This window comes from Dendropsophus ebraccatus, chromosome 2, assembly GCF_027789765.1.
Source record: "Dendropsophus ebraccatus isolate aDenEbr1 chromosome 2, aDenEbr1.pat, whole genome shotgun sequence".
Lineage (NCBI taxonomy): Eukaryota > Metazoa > Chordata > Amphibia > Anura > Hylidae > Dendropsophus > Dendropsophus ebraccatus.
The window spans coordinates 142,123,552-142,140,147 of record NC_091455.1 but is presented as its reverse complement, the minus strand read 5'-3'; the positions used below and the strand labels follow the sequence as shown (position 1 = coordinate 142,140,147).

Here is a 16,596-nt window from a genome sequence, read left to right as displayed (position 1 = left end):
GCTGTGTCGTGGTGTTTCCGTCATTTTCTGAGGTTGACAAGTTTTCACACAACCTTCCCTGTGCAGAGCTTGGGTCCCCTGAAAAAATGCTCGAGTTTCTCATTGACTTCAAGGGGGTTCGTTACTCGAAACATGACATACCAAGTCAGTGTGTTTGACGACACATGATGGGTCTTGACCGGGTCATCAGCAGAGAACATTACTATGGGGACAGAGCAAGGGGCATGACTATGGGGACAGAACAAGGGGCATGACTATGGGGGCAGAGCAGGGGGCATGACTATGGTTATAGAGGGCATTTTTACTAAATGGAGGGCACAGCATGGGGACATTATTACTATATTGGGGGCACAGCACGGGATCCTACCTACAGGACCCACATACCTCCTTACTTTACTGCACATGACACCAAACAGCGAAGTTACTACTGTATGAAAGCCTATGGGTGTGGAAAAAGGGAAGATAGTTGCTGGAAATGTGCAGAGCCTAAGAGGTTTGTCTGACAGGTTCTGAAGAGAAGGGTTGTAGCTTGAAGAAATCATCATGGTCGTCCGGGCAAGATGGAGAGGAAAGGGAGAGCGATCGTCTCAGATCAAAGTAGACGTCACCTGTGAGTAACTGAATTATGCTTTTTTAAATCGGTATTTTGTCAAACTTTAGTAGGTGTGCCCCAAAGTGTGCTAGACAAAAGGGGCCCGCTGAGGCTCTCTCGACCAAGGGACCACAAAAACCTGGAGCTGGCCCTGTTCCTTATCACTGTATTTATTGTTGGGGTGATTTGCCATTACATCTAGTAGTGCTAACTACATCGCATAATATAATCAGGTTTAACCTATCTGTACATATTGGATCATGTGGAGCAATACTTTTGATTGATTGAGGGAGTACCATAACTTTTTTTTTGTTGTGGTGTCTTTTTTTAAGCATGCTCAAATAAAAAAAATAAATTATTTTGGTGGTGTGTACTTGAATGTATAGTGTCTAGCTTTCTGCCCTTTTTGATAGTTGGTACATGTTTTAGACACCAAGTTGCACCCCTTCGCTTTACGATACAAAGATATCACACAAATGAGAATACAGTGATACCTTGGTTTAGGAGTAACTTGGTTTAAGAGCGTTTTGGTTTAAGAGCTCACAGTTCAAAATTGTGACTTTGTTTAAGAGCATTGCTTTGGTTTAAGAGCTCCCTGTACTGGGTGGGAGCGCGAATGGAGGAGGGGCATGGTCTGCATAGCGGAGTCTACAGCACTGTACCCTGACCCAGGAAATCTCCCTCACCTTCCAAATCATGGCAGATCCACTTCAGGCTGGGGCTTGCATCAGGGGACAGGACTGTGGGGGTAATCTCTTCATAGCTATAACCCCTCTCTCCCCGGACAGAAAGTGCTGCATGTATGTGTCCACATCTGCCCTGCTCATTCCTTCATGCTCCCTGCAGTCTGTCCGCCTTTGTGATATTATAAGTTACTGTACAGTAATGGAGAGGATGGGAAACGCACATTCTGCTGTTTCTGAATGTTTGTTTCATTTGTTTTACATGTTATTCAGAATAATATTTGGATTACAAGCGCGGTCCCGAAACGAATTATGCTCGTAATCCAAGGCACCACTGTAACACAAAACTTTGTATGTGAAGACACTGTAAATACCTGAGAAGCAGAAGTAGTTCCTTGCAGATCTAGGAAATCATAAAAGAAAAGAAATGTGTTAAAATTTTGAAAACAAGAATTTAAAGGGGTACTCCGGAGATAAAGAGTTTATGTTAAATACTTGCTTTACTCAAGTTGTGTTACTTTGTAAAATAACTAATAAAAAAAGTTTTTATATACATATACACTTCAGGTTAGTGGCAGCAGTAGGGGGTAACCTGGTCCCTCTGCTGTCACCAACATTTGTGTCACAGTGCACAGGATTGGGGGGCAGGATTGGGTTGAGAGAGAGGGGCTGTCCAACACTACCACGGTGCTTGAAGCCTCTGTAGTGTGAGCAGTGACTGCTGACAGTTACCAGCAGAAATGTTGCTGGCAGCAGAGTGGCTGTGTTGTCCCTTAGTGCTGCCACTGAATGGAAGTGTATACGTAAATAATAATAAAAACAAAAAAAACAAAAACAAAAAAAAATTATATAATATATATATATATATATATATATATATATATATATATATATATATATATAGTGGGTGTCCAAAGAAACCCCCATGTTTACAACATTATACACATGGCGAAACTGTGGCCCCTACTGATATTTGATCTTTTCTCTATTTAAAAAAAAGAAAGAGACCAACACACACACAGGCTAATTATATAAACAACTTTTTCTAATCATTATCAACTATGCATGCTTGCTAGGAGACAATTCTCTTTGGTATGCAACAATTCAATCAGTGTAATGTTTTGGTGCTGTGTGACAGGAGAGCTGACTATACAATACGAGCACCCCCGGCAGCTGTACACATGTACAGTGAATTGAGGCACCTGGTGGCAATATGTATAAAGCTGATTTAAACATTCAAAACTTAAAAAATAGCGTTGTCAGGAACCGGACAGCAAGACAAGACAACACAGTGAGCCCTAAGCTCAGCCCCGCCCACTGTCCTCTACCTATTTGCCACAATCCGCCCTAAGATGGCGGCGAGCAACTGGGCGTCAGTCCCTGCACTGGCTAGGTGGGACTCAGACAAGACAGACAGACAAAACACAATAAAGAATGGTCGACAGTCCGGGTCACAACAATCGGGCAGCAAAAGTACAAAATCACAATCCAAAGGCGAGGTCAATAAACAGGCAATATGGTCAGGGGCAGGCAGCAAGCAGGAATGGTCAGAAACACAAAGCAGAGTCAGAATAAACAGAGCAAGAATAGCAAATACAGAACCAGGCAGAGACAAGCTCAATATCCGGCAGTGAGAGGCAGGCTGGCAGACACTATATAGGAGACCAGAGGTCCAGTGCAGGAGCTGATTGGACCAGACCCCTAATCTCCTCAGAACACCTGGGGCAAGAGCAACCTGACTGGCAGGGAGAACAGTCTGTCAGACTAGCTAACCAGCATCAGAGTTAACTCCGGAGTTGCCAGGAGTATCTCAGGCAAAGCGGGCGTGGCTGAACACAGAAGGAAATAGAGCAGTGTTCAGACAAGGTTCAGGTTACTGCTCAAGACACACAAAACACTGAAATCAGCGCCATCTTAGCCGCGCAGCACGAGCCGAGGGGCGCACGGAGTTCATCCCAGGCACATTCATGACAAGCGTATATTGCAAAACAGCTTGCAATAACAACCCCTGTTGATTTCCTTAAAAAAAAAAAAAAAAAATTTAGCAGTGGCTCCTTGACCCAAATTAAAAAAAAATGTATGTGTATAATATATATATATATATATTTATATTGTTATCACTTTGTACCTTATTACCCAATGGGTATCCTATAGGTAAATACAATGCACTAACAGAGCGACAAACTGTGCTGGAGGGGAGATTGTGTATTTTTTTATTTTTATTTTTGTGGGGGGGGGGGGGGGGGGGGAGATTGCCTACAAGAAGATAGGGTTTACCTGGGCGAATGACTACAGAGGGGGTCAATTGCCTACTGGGGAGGAGGTTTACTATAGTGGGGCTTACCTACAGGGCGTGCTTACTACAGGAAGGCTGACTACTAGGTGGGCTAGGGTTACCTATGTGAGGGATAGCTACATAGGGCATACAGTCATGGCCAAAAGTTTTGAGAACGACACAAATAGTATATTTTCACATGATCTGCTGCCCTCTGGTTTTTATGTATGTTTGTCAGATGTTTTTATCACATACAGAAACATAATTGCAATCATATTATGAGTAACAAAAGCTTATATTGCCAGTCAGAATGAGTTAATGCAGCAAGTCAATATTTGCAGTGTTGACCCTTCTTCTTCAGGACCTCTGCAATTCTCCCTGGCATGCTCTCAATCAACTTCTGGACCAAATCCTGACTGATAGCAGTCCATTCTTGCACAATCAATGCTTTCATTTTGTCAGAATTTGTTGGTTTTTGTTTGTCCACCTGTCTCTTGATGATTGACCACAAGTTCTTAATGGGATTAAGATCCGGGGAAGTTTCCAGGCCATGGACCCAAAATCTCTATGTTTTGTTCCCTGAGCCATTTAGTTATCACCTCTGCTTTATGGCAAGGTGCTCCATCATGCTGGAAAAGGCATTGTTGATCGCCAAACTGCTCTTGGATGGTTGGGAGAAGTTTCTCTTGGAGGACATTCTGGTACCATTCTTTATTCATGGCTGTGTTTTTAGGCAAGACTGTGAGAGAGCCGATTCCCTTGGCTAAGAAGCAACCCCCACACATGAATGGTTTTAGGATGCTTTACAGTTGGCATGAGACAAGACTGGTGGTAGCGCTCACCTCATCTTCTCCGAATAAGCTATTTTCCAGATGTCCCAAACAATCGCAAAGAGGATTCATCAGAGAAAATGACTTTACCCCAGTCCTCAGTAGTCCACTCCCTGTACCTATTTACCTTTTGCAAAATATCAGTCTGTCCCTGATGATTTTTCTGGAGAGAAGTGGCTTCTTTGCTGCCCTCCTTGAGACCAGGCCTTTGCTCCAAGAGTCTCCGCCTCACAGTGCGTGCAGATGCACTCACACCTGCCTGCTGCCATTCCTAAGCAAGCTCTGCACTGCTGGTAGCCCGATCCCGCAGCTGAAACACTTTTAAAAGAGACAGTCCTGGTGCTTGCTGGTCTTTCTTGGGCACCCTGGAGCCTTTTTTGGCATCAATGGAACCTCTCTCCTTGAAGTTCTTGATGATGCGATAGATTGTTGACTGAGGTGCAATCTTTCTAGCTTCGACACTCTTCCCTCTTTTTGTGCAGTGCAATGATGACTGCACGTGTTTCTTTAGAGATAACCATGATTAACAGAAGAGAAACAATGATGCCAAGCACCAGCCTCCTTTTAAAGTGTGCAGTGGTGTAATTCTTACTTAATCATGACAGATTTATCTCCAGCCCTGTACTCATCAACACCCACACCTGTGTTAATGGAGCAATCACTGAAACGATGTTAGCTGGTCCTTTTAAGGCAGGGCTGTTTTGGGGGATAAAGTTCATTTTCTAGCAAATATTGACTTTGCAAGTAATTGCTGTTAAGCTGATCACTTTATAACATTCTGGAGTATATGCAAATTACCATTTTACAAACTGAAGCAGTAGACTTTGTAAAAATTAATATTTGTATCATTCTCAAAACTTTTGGCCATGACTGTACTAGTTACTAGTGGGGTGGGAAGGCTACCTGAATGAAAGCACAGAGAACCCAACTACTAGAGGTACAGGGGGGCTAATTACTATATGGGTCTCATCTTAAGCAGTTGTGCACACATACTGGGTATAACTGCTTAAACATTAATAGTTAGCAAAACACTCAAACAGGCGTCTTATATTGATTCCAGCATCTCTCTCCTCTTTAGCTGATATATTGGATCATATTATGCATGACATACTACCACAAGATACTTCTATGTCTATGACTACTCCTGATGATACAAGCATGTTTTAAATATAGATTTAAAAAAATAATAATTTAATATAGTACTAGAGATGAGCATGCTCAAGTCCGCTTGCTCTGCATTTTAATAATCAATAACTATATATGTCAATAAAGAATTCCTATTGACATATAGGGTTATTGATTTTGGATGCACCTTAAAAAGGGAACCAATTACATTAAAAATGCCTATTAAAGCTAGGGAAATGTGCTGATAAATCACTCAGCCCACTTTCCATACATGTCCCTGTATCCTTCGTCCCTGCAAAGTAAAACTCGCAAACTTAATTTTACAAATTGGCACGCCGTATGTTAATGACCCCAAGTAATCATCTAGGTGGTGGGCTGTTTGAAGGTAGTCACGTCCCCTGGGCGGTTTGGCGATGTAATACCGCCTCTCTGGCCTTGAGGGGCGTTCTTCAAACTCGTCGCATGCGCAGTACAGAGAGTCCAGTACTGTGCTGTAGGTAGCGTGATGACAATGGGGTCCAGAGACTTGCAGCCATACCCTCTGATCTGTATTGTGTTTCGTTATTAATACTAGCAGGGTGTTACGGCTTTTTGGTTGCCTGGATCCATCTGTGTGATATAAGGATGTGGTGCTGGCTTTGTTTTATTTTTCTTTGATATTTGGACTTCTTTGAACTATCCCAATGCCTTACCCCACATGGCCCCCCTCGCCACTTTCTCTCATGGACCTCCAGCCCAGCACCTCACAGCACTCTGACTGCACCTGATCGAATAAGATGGGGGAAGGGGGGCCAAGCTAAAATTTTGCACCAGGGCCCATCAGCCTTTAGCTGCACCCTGTGCAGCAGATTTAATGGCACAGCATCAAATCTGCATTTAGTAATATAGTTACATTGATATTTGCAGATTCAAATCTGCTACAGATCCTGCACAACTAAATGACTAAACACAGCATTGTATTTGCACCGTCCAATCTAATGCAGATCCTGTATGTGTGAATGGACCCATAGGCCTTATTTACACACCTTGTTGTAAAGATGTATCAGTCTATTCAGACGATCCATGCCGCGAAGAAAAAAATAATAATATATAGAACATGGGCTGCTCTCAAGCCCACACGACCTGTGACTCCCTTCTCACCTCACAGGGTGTCCGGCTGCTCTCTTTGTTGCCGCACTGACAGCCTGCTTGGAGGTCAGCTGACCCAAGGGGCAGGCCTTGCCAATCATTCTTGTGGTTGGTGGCAGAAATGTTCCGCTTCCTGCCAAAGGGGGCCACGCCGCCCCCCTCCTGCAGTGTAGACATACCCTTACAGAGGAAAGTGGCTAAATGGGGTGTAGGAAGCTCGGGCATACTACTGGAGAATATGAGGAAAGGAGGGGTGTGCTGGGCTGGCTAACTAGGCCTTATTTGGGGGTATGAGTTACTGAGGGTCAGGGCCGTCTTAACAAAACGATGGGCCCCTGGGCATAGCTGTGAACTGGGCCCCCCGACCCAAGATCAAGTCCCCGCATCCCCCCTACCCCCAACCTTGTGCTGTGCAGCCCCATGTGGGTGTATATTGTACTGTATAGTTCTGTATGGGTGTATATTGTACTGTATAGTTCTGTATGGGCGTATATTGTTCTGTTTGGGTGTATATTGTACTGTATGGGTGTGTATTGTACTGTATGGTTCTGTATGGGTGTATATTGTACTGTATGGTTCTATATGGGTGTGTATTGTACTGTATGGTTCTGTATGGGTGTATATTGTACTGTATGGATGTATACTGTTCTGTATGGCTCTGTATGGGTGTATATTGTACTGTATGGCTCTGTATGGGTGTACTGTATATTGTACTGTATGGTTCTGTATGGGTGTACTGTATGGTTCTGTATGGGTGTACTGTATATTGTACTGTATGGTTCTGTATGGGTGTGTATTGTACTGTATGATTCTGTATGGGTGTATATTGTACTGTATGGTTCTGTATGGGTGTACTGTATATTGTACTGTATGGTTCTGTATGGGTGTATATTGTACTGTATGGGTGTATATTGTACTGTATGGTTCTGTATGGGTGTATATTGTACTGTATGGTTTTGTATGGGTGTATATTGTACTGTATGGGTGTATATTGTATTGTATGAGTGTATATTGTACTGTATGGTTCTGTATGGGTGTGCATCGTTCTGTATGGATGCATATTGTTCTGTATGTGTGTATCCTTCTGTCTGAAGCAGTTTTGCCGCATCTGTGGGGTGGGGGGGGTTCATTCCTCTCCTTCAATGCTCAGGAGAAGAAAAAAAAAAAAACAAAACACAAATAGGAACCAAGCCTAACATGTGTAACGATATATATCTATCTATCTATGTATATATATATAAATAATCTTTACACATGTTAGGCTTGTTTTTACATAGTGCAAACCTGGCCATACATGCAGTCTGGGGGGGGGGGGGTACAGCAGCCTCAAGTGTATGGGGGTACAGCAGCCTGAAGGGGAGAACACAGCAGTCTGGGGGGGAGGGGGTGCACATTGCAGCTTGGGAGGTACAGATCAGCTACAGGTGGACAGGGGCAAAGCAGCCCGGGGGAGAGGGGGCAGCTATGGGGGAACAGGGGTAGGGGTGTGTGTGTGTGTTCTTCTCTCAGCCCAGATCTGCAGACTCCCCCCTCTTCTCTGTCCCGACCTCCCTGCTATCTACAGCCCCAGGTACCTGACATTTCCTGCAGTGGAGCACAGGACAGGAGGGGGATGGTCAGGAAGCTCTGTAGCTGGAGGTTAGCAGCCTGTAGCCTCCTGCTCTCCACACTGCTGGTCTCCTGCTATGGCAGCACAGGCTGCAGCTGCTGTGAGGCCCCGCACATAACCATCCCAAGGCCTGCTGGGGGCAGGAAGTCCCAGGCCAGGAGGAACATGGGACCAGTCCACAGGGGGCGGGGCTTAACGGAGGGGGGAGCTTCAGCCGCCCACATCACAGACCGACCCTGCAGCTTATTTATGTGAGGAGAGGAGAGCGCTGGGGCAGTGCGCAGCGTCAGTGCGGCCCTGTAATGTACTGGGGAGAGGGGGCACAGCGTGGCTTATCAGCTTCCCTTCATTTCTGCAGGGTAGGCGGCTGCCACTGGGGCCCCCCATGAGTCATAGGCCCCCGGGCAGCTGCCTACCCTGCCCAATGGGAAAGACGGCCCTGCTGAGGGTGCCACACGGGGTATACACATGTAAAAAAAATAAATAAATACTGGGGGGGGGGGGATGGATGCCTACACATAGTGGAACACATACTGGGGTGATGTCATACCTATATTAGTAAAAAAAAAAAAAGGGCACGGATTAAAAAACGGAAGCCATCATAGATGGTTTTTCAGAGATCATGGAGCTAAAGTAGCCGGTCGACTTAAATCACAGTCCTTAAAAATCACTGAATGTGAGAGAGTCCATAGTGAGCAACAATCTACTAGATTAGCATTTATATCAGGCATGGGTCTACCAGTCTAAAAAGGACCCCTATGTCATGCTTTGTACATTTGTACATAAAACGTTACGGCCAATAATCGCCCTGTGTAATAGAAGGCAACAATTAGCAGACATGAACAATGTTTTCGCTTCTGCCCTCTGTCACCGATGGAACTTCAGAGTCAGTCTCTGAAGTGACAGGCTGCTCATCTTATCACTGGCTGCAGTGGTCCCATCTGGGCCAGTGATTGGCTGAGCGGCCTGTCACTTCAGAGACTGGCTCTGAAGTTCCACTGGCGGCTACAGACAGCAGTCAGAAGTGAGGAGAACACAGCAAGTGTGGAAAGTTATGTATAGACTTTATTATTTTACACTTTTAAAGCAAGGGCTACACAGACATTGCTAACGTGTTAGGATCTAGCAGATCAACTCTTGTTTACATTACTCATCAGGCTGTGAGTTTACACATATGGGAATCACAGCAGATTTCACAGCAAAATGTCATGTAAGTTTACATACTCGCAGCAGAAGTTTCATTCCGCTGTGAGTATGTAAACCCTGTCCCCTTATACTGGTCCATGTTCCGGCCTGCTTCTGTGGCTCCCAGCATCCTAATGTCCTGCTCAGACAATCAGTGGCTGCGGAGGAACAGCACACTGATTGGCTGAGTGGGACGCCAGGAGCCACAGAAGCAGGCTGGAATGCAGACCGGTAAAGTACTCAGCGGGCCGCTGTGGGTTAAGGGTGGCGGCATTTACATACTCGCAGCGGAATGAGAATTCTGCTGCAAGTATTTAAACCTATTCAAAATGCCGATGCCGGGAATTGCAGTGGATTTAGCTGCAGAACTTGAATCATGAAATCCACTGCAATTTACTATGTGTGAACTCACCCTAAGGTATTTTTTTATTAGTATAAGAGTTTAAATGTAACTCGATGATTATGTCACTTCAGTGATTAAATTTGGACTGGGTAAGAACCATACAGTTCTGTGATTATAATGGTGGATGAAACTTACTGTTGGAGATTCCCCATGGTGAGCCAGCTTGACAAATGCTACATGTCCATTCTTCTTCACTTGCACTTCTATATAGAACATTTCTGATGTTATGTAGCAGATTCTTCCATTTGGGCCCAAGTGGGACTCCAATCTAGGATTTAGAAAAATCACAAAAGGCTATCACACTTTTTAGTGGCATTATGTTTTTTATTCTATGGAATGAGTTATCAAATTTGGAACATTTCTGAAGTTTTCCGGAAACTTGTTGCACCTTTAGACACACCAGGGAAGCCCACTGTATTAACTTCTTCAGGACAAAGCCAATTTTTATTTTTATTTTTTTGCAACACCAATTATACTTTACTCTTATTTTTTCCATAAAATATGCAAAGTGATGTAAAATTGAAGTGGAAAGAAAGTGTACTGTATTTTCCAGCGTATAAGACAGCTAGTCATGTAAGACAACTGCTCTTCCACACTTTCCATCAGTAGTTTGTTTGCGCATATGCGACTTTTTGGACAATTTTTAGTACATTTTCTGGATTTGATGTAAGCAAAAAATGTGCAATTTTGCACTTTGGCCTTTTTTGTGCTTACGGCCATGCAAGCTCAAGAATGTCATAATTTTATAGTTTGGGTGATTCCATGCATGGCGATAGGAAATGTTTATCTTTTTTATTTATAAAATGGGAAAAGGGGAGTGAATTACACTTATTATACGGGATAGGAAATTTTAATTATTAAAAATACTTTTTAACTGTAATACCTTATACAACATACATTTTAATTATTTTTCAATAGATTATTGAAGTATACATATGCTTCAATGATCAATGAGATCAGCGGGCTGCGGAGCCCAGTGCAATCCATCACCGAGCCGGATCACAGTCATTGAAACGCTGATGCCCTCCTGTCAGCTAATGCCCTGCACGCTGCTGTCATACAGTCGCCACATACGAGGGGGATGCAGCCACGGCTGTTCTTTGGCTCCCCCTACTGTATGTGACAACTGCATCCGGCATGTAAAAGACAACCCTGACTTCACTGCAGTTTTTTTGCGGTTTAAATGTCGTAGGCCGGAAAATACAGCACTTTTCCTTTTGTCTTTGCAATGTTCGCCATGGGGTAAATCAGACATGTTCTCTAGTATAATTACAACCATACCCAATTTATATAGCTTTTATTATATTACTTTAATTTAAAAAAAAAAAAAAAAAAATACATAAAATGTACTTAAAATTGTTCTATTCTGACTCTTATAACCTTTTTATCTTTCAGTCTGTAGGGCTGTGTGAGGGCTTATTTTTTTGTGCCATGATGTACCGCTACGTCCAGAGTCGTTAAGGAGCATACTCAAAGGACAACTAGCCATTTATAATTTACGCTATGTTCACAAAACATTTTTTTGAGGCAAAAATACAGCCTTATTTTGAAAATTATGGCCGTAAATAATGATTACTCTATTTACACCTGTAAAAAAAAAAAAGTTTGAACAGAGCCTTAATCCCTTGCCCTAAATTGTTCAGGAATGTCATGAAATGAAAGTACTTAATGCATTATAACGTTTCAGAATGTCATGAATATAAACATGCGCCACACAGAATCACGCAGTGATGTTTACTGTTCCCGGCCTCCGGCAGAACCCAAGGTCTCCTTGCAACAGCCAAGAGACAAACTCGAGCCCGGACGGCCAGTTTAACCTTATAGATGCTGTGTTCAGTACTGACCATGAAATTTATAGGGATGACAGCAGTGCGATCGCTGGGTGCCAATGTTTGCCTTAGCTGGGTACCTGTTAAATCATGGCCCCTGGCAACTCCAGCCATGGAAACCTGCGAGATCCAGCTGCAGGCTCCGTCTCCAAGGCTAAGTGTCAGTGTAAAACTGACAGGTATAGCACATGGCAGTACTGGTGTACTAATATGTGCTATATTAGCGATCTATAAAGTGGGAAAATAGCTAAAATATAGTGGAAAAAATTTAATGGTTTTGAAAAAATCAAATAAAAGTGGAAAAACATTTAAAAAAAGTGATCCTTTCCCAATAAAAGGCATGTATTATTACAAAAAGCTGAAAAAATAAAACACATATTTGGTATTCCTGGTCATTATTTATTGGCAAATAACGTCTGTTATTTCAAAACAACGGCCAATAATTTGACAATAAAAGGCAGCCATCCACTCAATTTCAACAGTGTGAACATAGCCTGTGTTTTTAATCCATGGTTTTGGTTTTAAAATACTGACCAAAATCCTGAAGAAAAATAGTGTCTGGGAACATAGCCTTAAACTAACAGCTTGGAGGGCACCCAACTGTCTTGTCAGCACTTAGCCCCCTCCAGTTACTTCAGTTCCTTCTTAGACATTGAGCTCTGGAGGTCAGCAGACTGCACAGCGCACCCACCCTCCAGCGCGCCTAACCTCCTAATTTCTGGCTAGAGTGTCTGGCCGCCTCTAAGATCTATACGGATGTGCAAATGGAATATCAGCATCTAGAATCACCAAGAAAGTTGTAGCAATCAAACCTTATTTTGTATTGTCTAGATACCATAGGGCTGAAAAAGTACATGTAATAAGTTTGCCAAAACATTTTAACAAAAACTTATGGATTTGGACAAAAACAACTAACTTACCCCTTTTGCTTTGATATGGCTTCTATTCGAGTTAATAAAGTTGAAAGGGATTTTGCTAGAATTCAGAGAAAATGTTAGACCATGTGAATACAATGCAAAAACATAACTCATTTAATCAGGGGCGTAGCTAATGTCTCTTGGGCCCTGGTGCAAGAGGTCAACTTGGGCCCCCCCTTTCTCGATGCTAATATATATCTCAAGACTGATATTACCAATAATATTATCATCATACATATTACCGCCATACTGTTACTAACCAAATCCTGTTTACTGAGACCAATATTACCAGTAGACAAGGGGAAATATTACCGCCACACCACAACCATCACCACCATATTGTTACTGACCAAATCCAGTATACTAAATCCAATAAAACACAGTACCAGATAACAAGTAACAAATAATTCCACCACATGCTGACTAATACCACCACATACTAACTAACACCCCGCTGCTACTGACTAATACCACCACATACTGACTAACAACACCGCTGCTACTGAATAAAATCCTCTGTACATAGACCAATATCACTTCATACAGTCATATAAATTACAGTGCAGTTATATCAAGTGACTCACAGGGGACGTCTTCTCTGATTGGAGTTCTTCCCTTTTCATCTTCTCCATCTGTCCTGGGCCATTATGAGAACTTCTCTGAGCCACGAATCCACAGAATCTGCCAGACAGACATATTAGGCTCCTCACACTGACACCATCCTCATCTCTCTAAAAACTGCACATCTGTACTGTCCCCTTTACACCCTCATTTTTTAGGTAGCCCTGACACTATGTGACCCCCCTTACAGTACATGCCCCCCTCTGTGCATGCCCTATTGTATACACCCCCGTGTAGTCCACCTTATAGATGACCCCCCAATGTTTCCCCCTTATAGATGGCCCCCCTGTGTTGTCCCTCTTATAGATGCCCTCCATATAGATGGCCCCCATTTTATCCCCCTTACAGATGCCCCCCATGTTATCCCCTCCTTCTGCCCCTTCATCACCATACTACTACCCCTTTCATCCTCCTGCCCCTCCATCATCATACTACTACCCCTTAATCCTCCTGCCCTTTCATCATTATACCACTACACCCTTCATCATCCTCTTGTTCCTTAATCATCATACCACTACACCCTTCATCATCCTCTTGTTCCTTAATCATCATACCACTACACCCCCCATCATCCTCTTGTTCCTTCATCATCATACCACTACACCACCCCTCATCATCCTATTGTTCCTTCATCATCATACCACTACACCCCCCATCATGTCCTTTAAAACAAAAAAAATCTATACTCACCTGTATGGTTTCTCTAGTATTCTAGCCACGGGCTGGCGGGCTTCCTGCGGAAGTGGGTGGGGCTTCCCGGGACCTTTTTTTTTGCCCACGAGATGCTCCCAGCCCCGCAAGTCATTCCATAGAATGTACTGCCATCTAGTGGTCAAATAGTATTGCCATCATAGAGTGTACTGCCATCTTTTTCATTACATTATCCCCATTTACATGTGAACAGAGTATTCTGCCATCTATTTCACTACCCCAGCATCATCTAGTGGTGAATTTAGTGTACTGCCATCTATTTCACTACACCAGCATCATCTAGTGGTGAATTTACTGTAATGCCATCTATTTCACTACACCAGCATCATCTAGTGGTAAATTTTAATGTACTGCCATCTATTTCACTAGACCAGCATCATCTAGTGGTCCGCCATGTATTTCCTTCCCTGCTGTGTATTACATAAAAATAGAGAGTACTGACATTTATTTCTGTAAACTACTGCCATCTTGTGGTCAAACACATGTACATGTCCCAGCCAGCCTCTTTTGATCGCAAGCAAAACATTGCTTGCGATCACAAGAGGGAGTGGGAGGGGGGCAGTACAGTGGCAAGGGGGGGCCTCGCGGGCCCCCCCTTGGTAGCGGCCCGGTCGCTGCGGCGACCGCTGCGACCGCGGTCGCTACGCCACAGCATTTAATCCCACCTAGGTTAAATAACAGGAACCTGCTGTTTTGATATACCTTTTACAGCTTCTTGCAGTGTATTAATGCATCTTAAAATTGGATGTTCTGTTAAGCATTTTATAGTGGCTGCAGCAGGCTTATCCTAAAGAAACAAAAAACATTAAAAATATAATTAAAGAGTGCATTCACACGTACAGGATTTGCAGCAGACCCACAGCAGATTTGATGGCCCAGATTTGCTTTAAAGGACAACTCCCACGAAAAAATTTTTTAGCTTATTTAACACACATTACAAAGTTATATAACTTTGTAATGTGGTTAAATACCCGGTCTGGCCCCCTTCCCCCACTTTCGCACCCCCGACCCCCCCGCCCGGAAGTTAAAGAATATATACATTACCTATTACGATCGTCACGGTCCTCTTCTCCCGGGCGGCATCTGGTGACGACGACGTCAGAGCTGGGGGGCGGTCCGGTTCTTCTTCCTCCTCGGCGTCTTCATAGAGAGTGAATGGGACGGAAAAGGCTGCTGGTGCACATGCGCACCAGCAGCCTTTTCATTGGCTGGAGCGCATCACATGGCTTCCAGCTTCGTCAGCCCTGATTGGCTAAGGTTGCTGGAAGCCATGTGATGGGCTCCAGCCAATGAAAAGGCTGCCGGTGCGCAAGCGCACTGGCAGCCTTTTCCATCCCCAGGACCCGGAAATCAGAGACATCGCTGGACGGCGGTGACGGTGAGGCGGACGGCGGGCGAATGGAGTGGCGATCGTCACCGGAGGGATGGTGAGTATGGTGTCTGTGTGTGTCTGTGTTTTTTTTTTTGGGGGGGGGGGGGGTCCCGCGGGAGTTGTCCTTTAAATCTGCAACTTCAAATCTGCACCATCAGATAGGGATGGCCTCCCTATCAAACCATTCTTATCCACCCCCCACCCCCTTCTCGGTCTGTTATTTTGGCAGCTAGAGGTAGTTAGGAAACCAAAAACAGCTGAAGTGCAGGGGGTTACTTGTTGACTTTAATGCAAGTTGCACAAATGGCATTGCCTTAGGAGCTATGCTGTTTACATCTGTTTACTTCCATTAAAGTTAACAGGTTTTATGCAAGTTGCTTTTTGTTTTTGGCTTCCCATCCACCTCCTGTGGCTGCAAACAGGCTGGGCATGGAAAGACATCTTTAAGAAATTAAAATTTCAATTTAACATATTCTACATTTAAGGGGAGTCTGATTTTAGCTCTATGAGGTACACAGGGAGCTGCTGTCAGTACATACATTGAGCACACTTACTAATACTGTACACTGAGCAATTTAAAGCGCAACTATAAAATATTTTGACCATTCAGTTTTAGTTAGCTTAGGTCTTGATAAGAATTTTTCCAATATACATTAATAACCTAAAATGAACATTTTTTTTTAAATACAGAAGGCTGATTAAGCCCTTATAGCCCTCTCTGGCTGTGACTTATTTCTGCATTCCTGCTGGACACGCCCCCTCCCTGCAGATCCGTACCTAGAAAAGAAAGAAAGAAAGAAAGAAAGAAAGAAAGAAAGAGAGAGAAAGAAAGAAAGAGAGAGAGAGAGAACCTCCCCCCCCCCCCCCTCCTAGCAGCTCGTTCTCCCCCCTCCCCTCACAGAGGTGACTAAGCAGAGCTGAGGGTGTTGTGTGAGAGGAGCAGCGCAGGGGAAGAGCTGGAGCTGACATTATCCTACAGTGTAATAAGAGCAGATGACTGTATCTAATCCCACTGTGTGTGATACCATCGGCTGGGGCTCTGAATCTAATCTTACATTGTGATACTGTATGCTGGGGCTGTATCTAATCCTGCTATGTGTGATACATCTGCTAAGGTGCTGCTCAGTGACTGGAGGGACGCAGCCAGGGATATGAGGGATAGGCCACGCCCACATTCTCTCAGCCAGAAGAAAAATTCATTTATTCCTCTGAGCCAAACAACTGGGGATATCTCAGCGAGCGTACACGCTATCAACGTTTTTTAGGGCTCTTTTTAAAGGGTAACACGTGGGCTTTTTATTTGAGGAATTTCATTT

The 16,596-nt window shown here is 43.8% G+C and overlaps 1 protein-coding gene across 1 annotated transcript in view; it reads right to left on the bottom strand.

Annotated features, from left to right (window-relative positions):
- Positions 1-16,596, bottom strand: part of LOC138784179 (mediator of RNA polymerase II transcription subunit 1-like) — a 90,334-nt gene that overhangs the window by 40,319 nt on the left and 33,419 nt on the right. Inside the window, exons 4-7 of the mRNA XM_069959691.1 lie at positions 14,611-14,695; positions 12,580-12,634; positions 9,966-10,098; positions 1,650-1,678 (exon numbers count right to left, since the gene is read on the bottom strand). Coding sequence (XP_069815792.1) covers positions 1,650-1,678; positions 9,966-10,098; positions 12,580-12,634; positions 14,611-14,695 — 302 coding nt within the window. The remainder of the gene's footprint in view (positions 1-1,649; positions 1,679-9,965; positions 10,099-12,579; positions 12,635-14,610; positions 14,696-16,596) is intronic.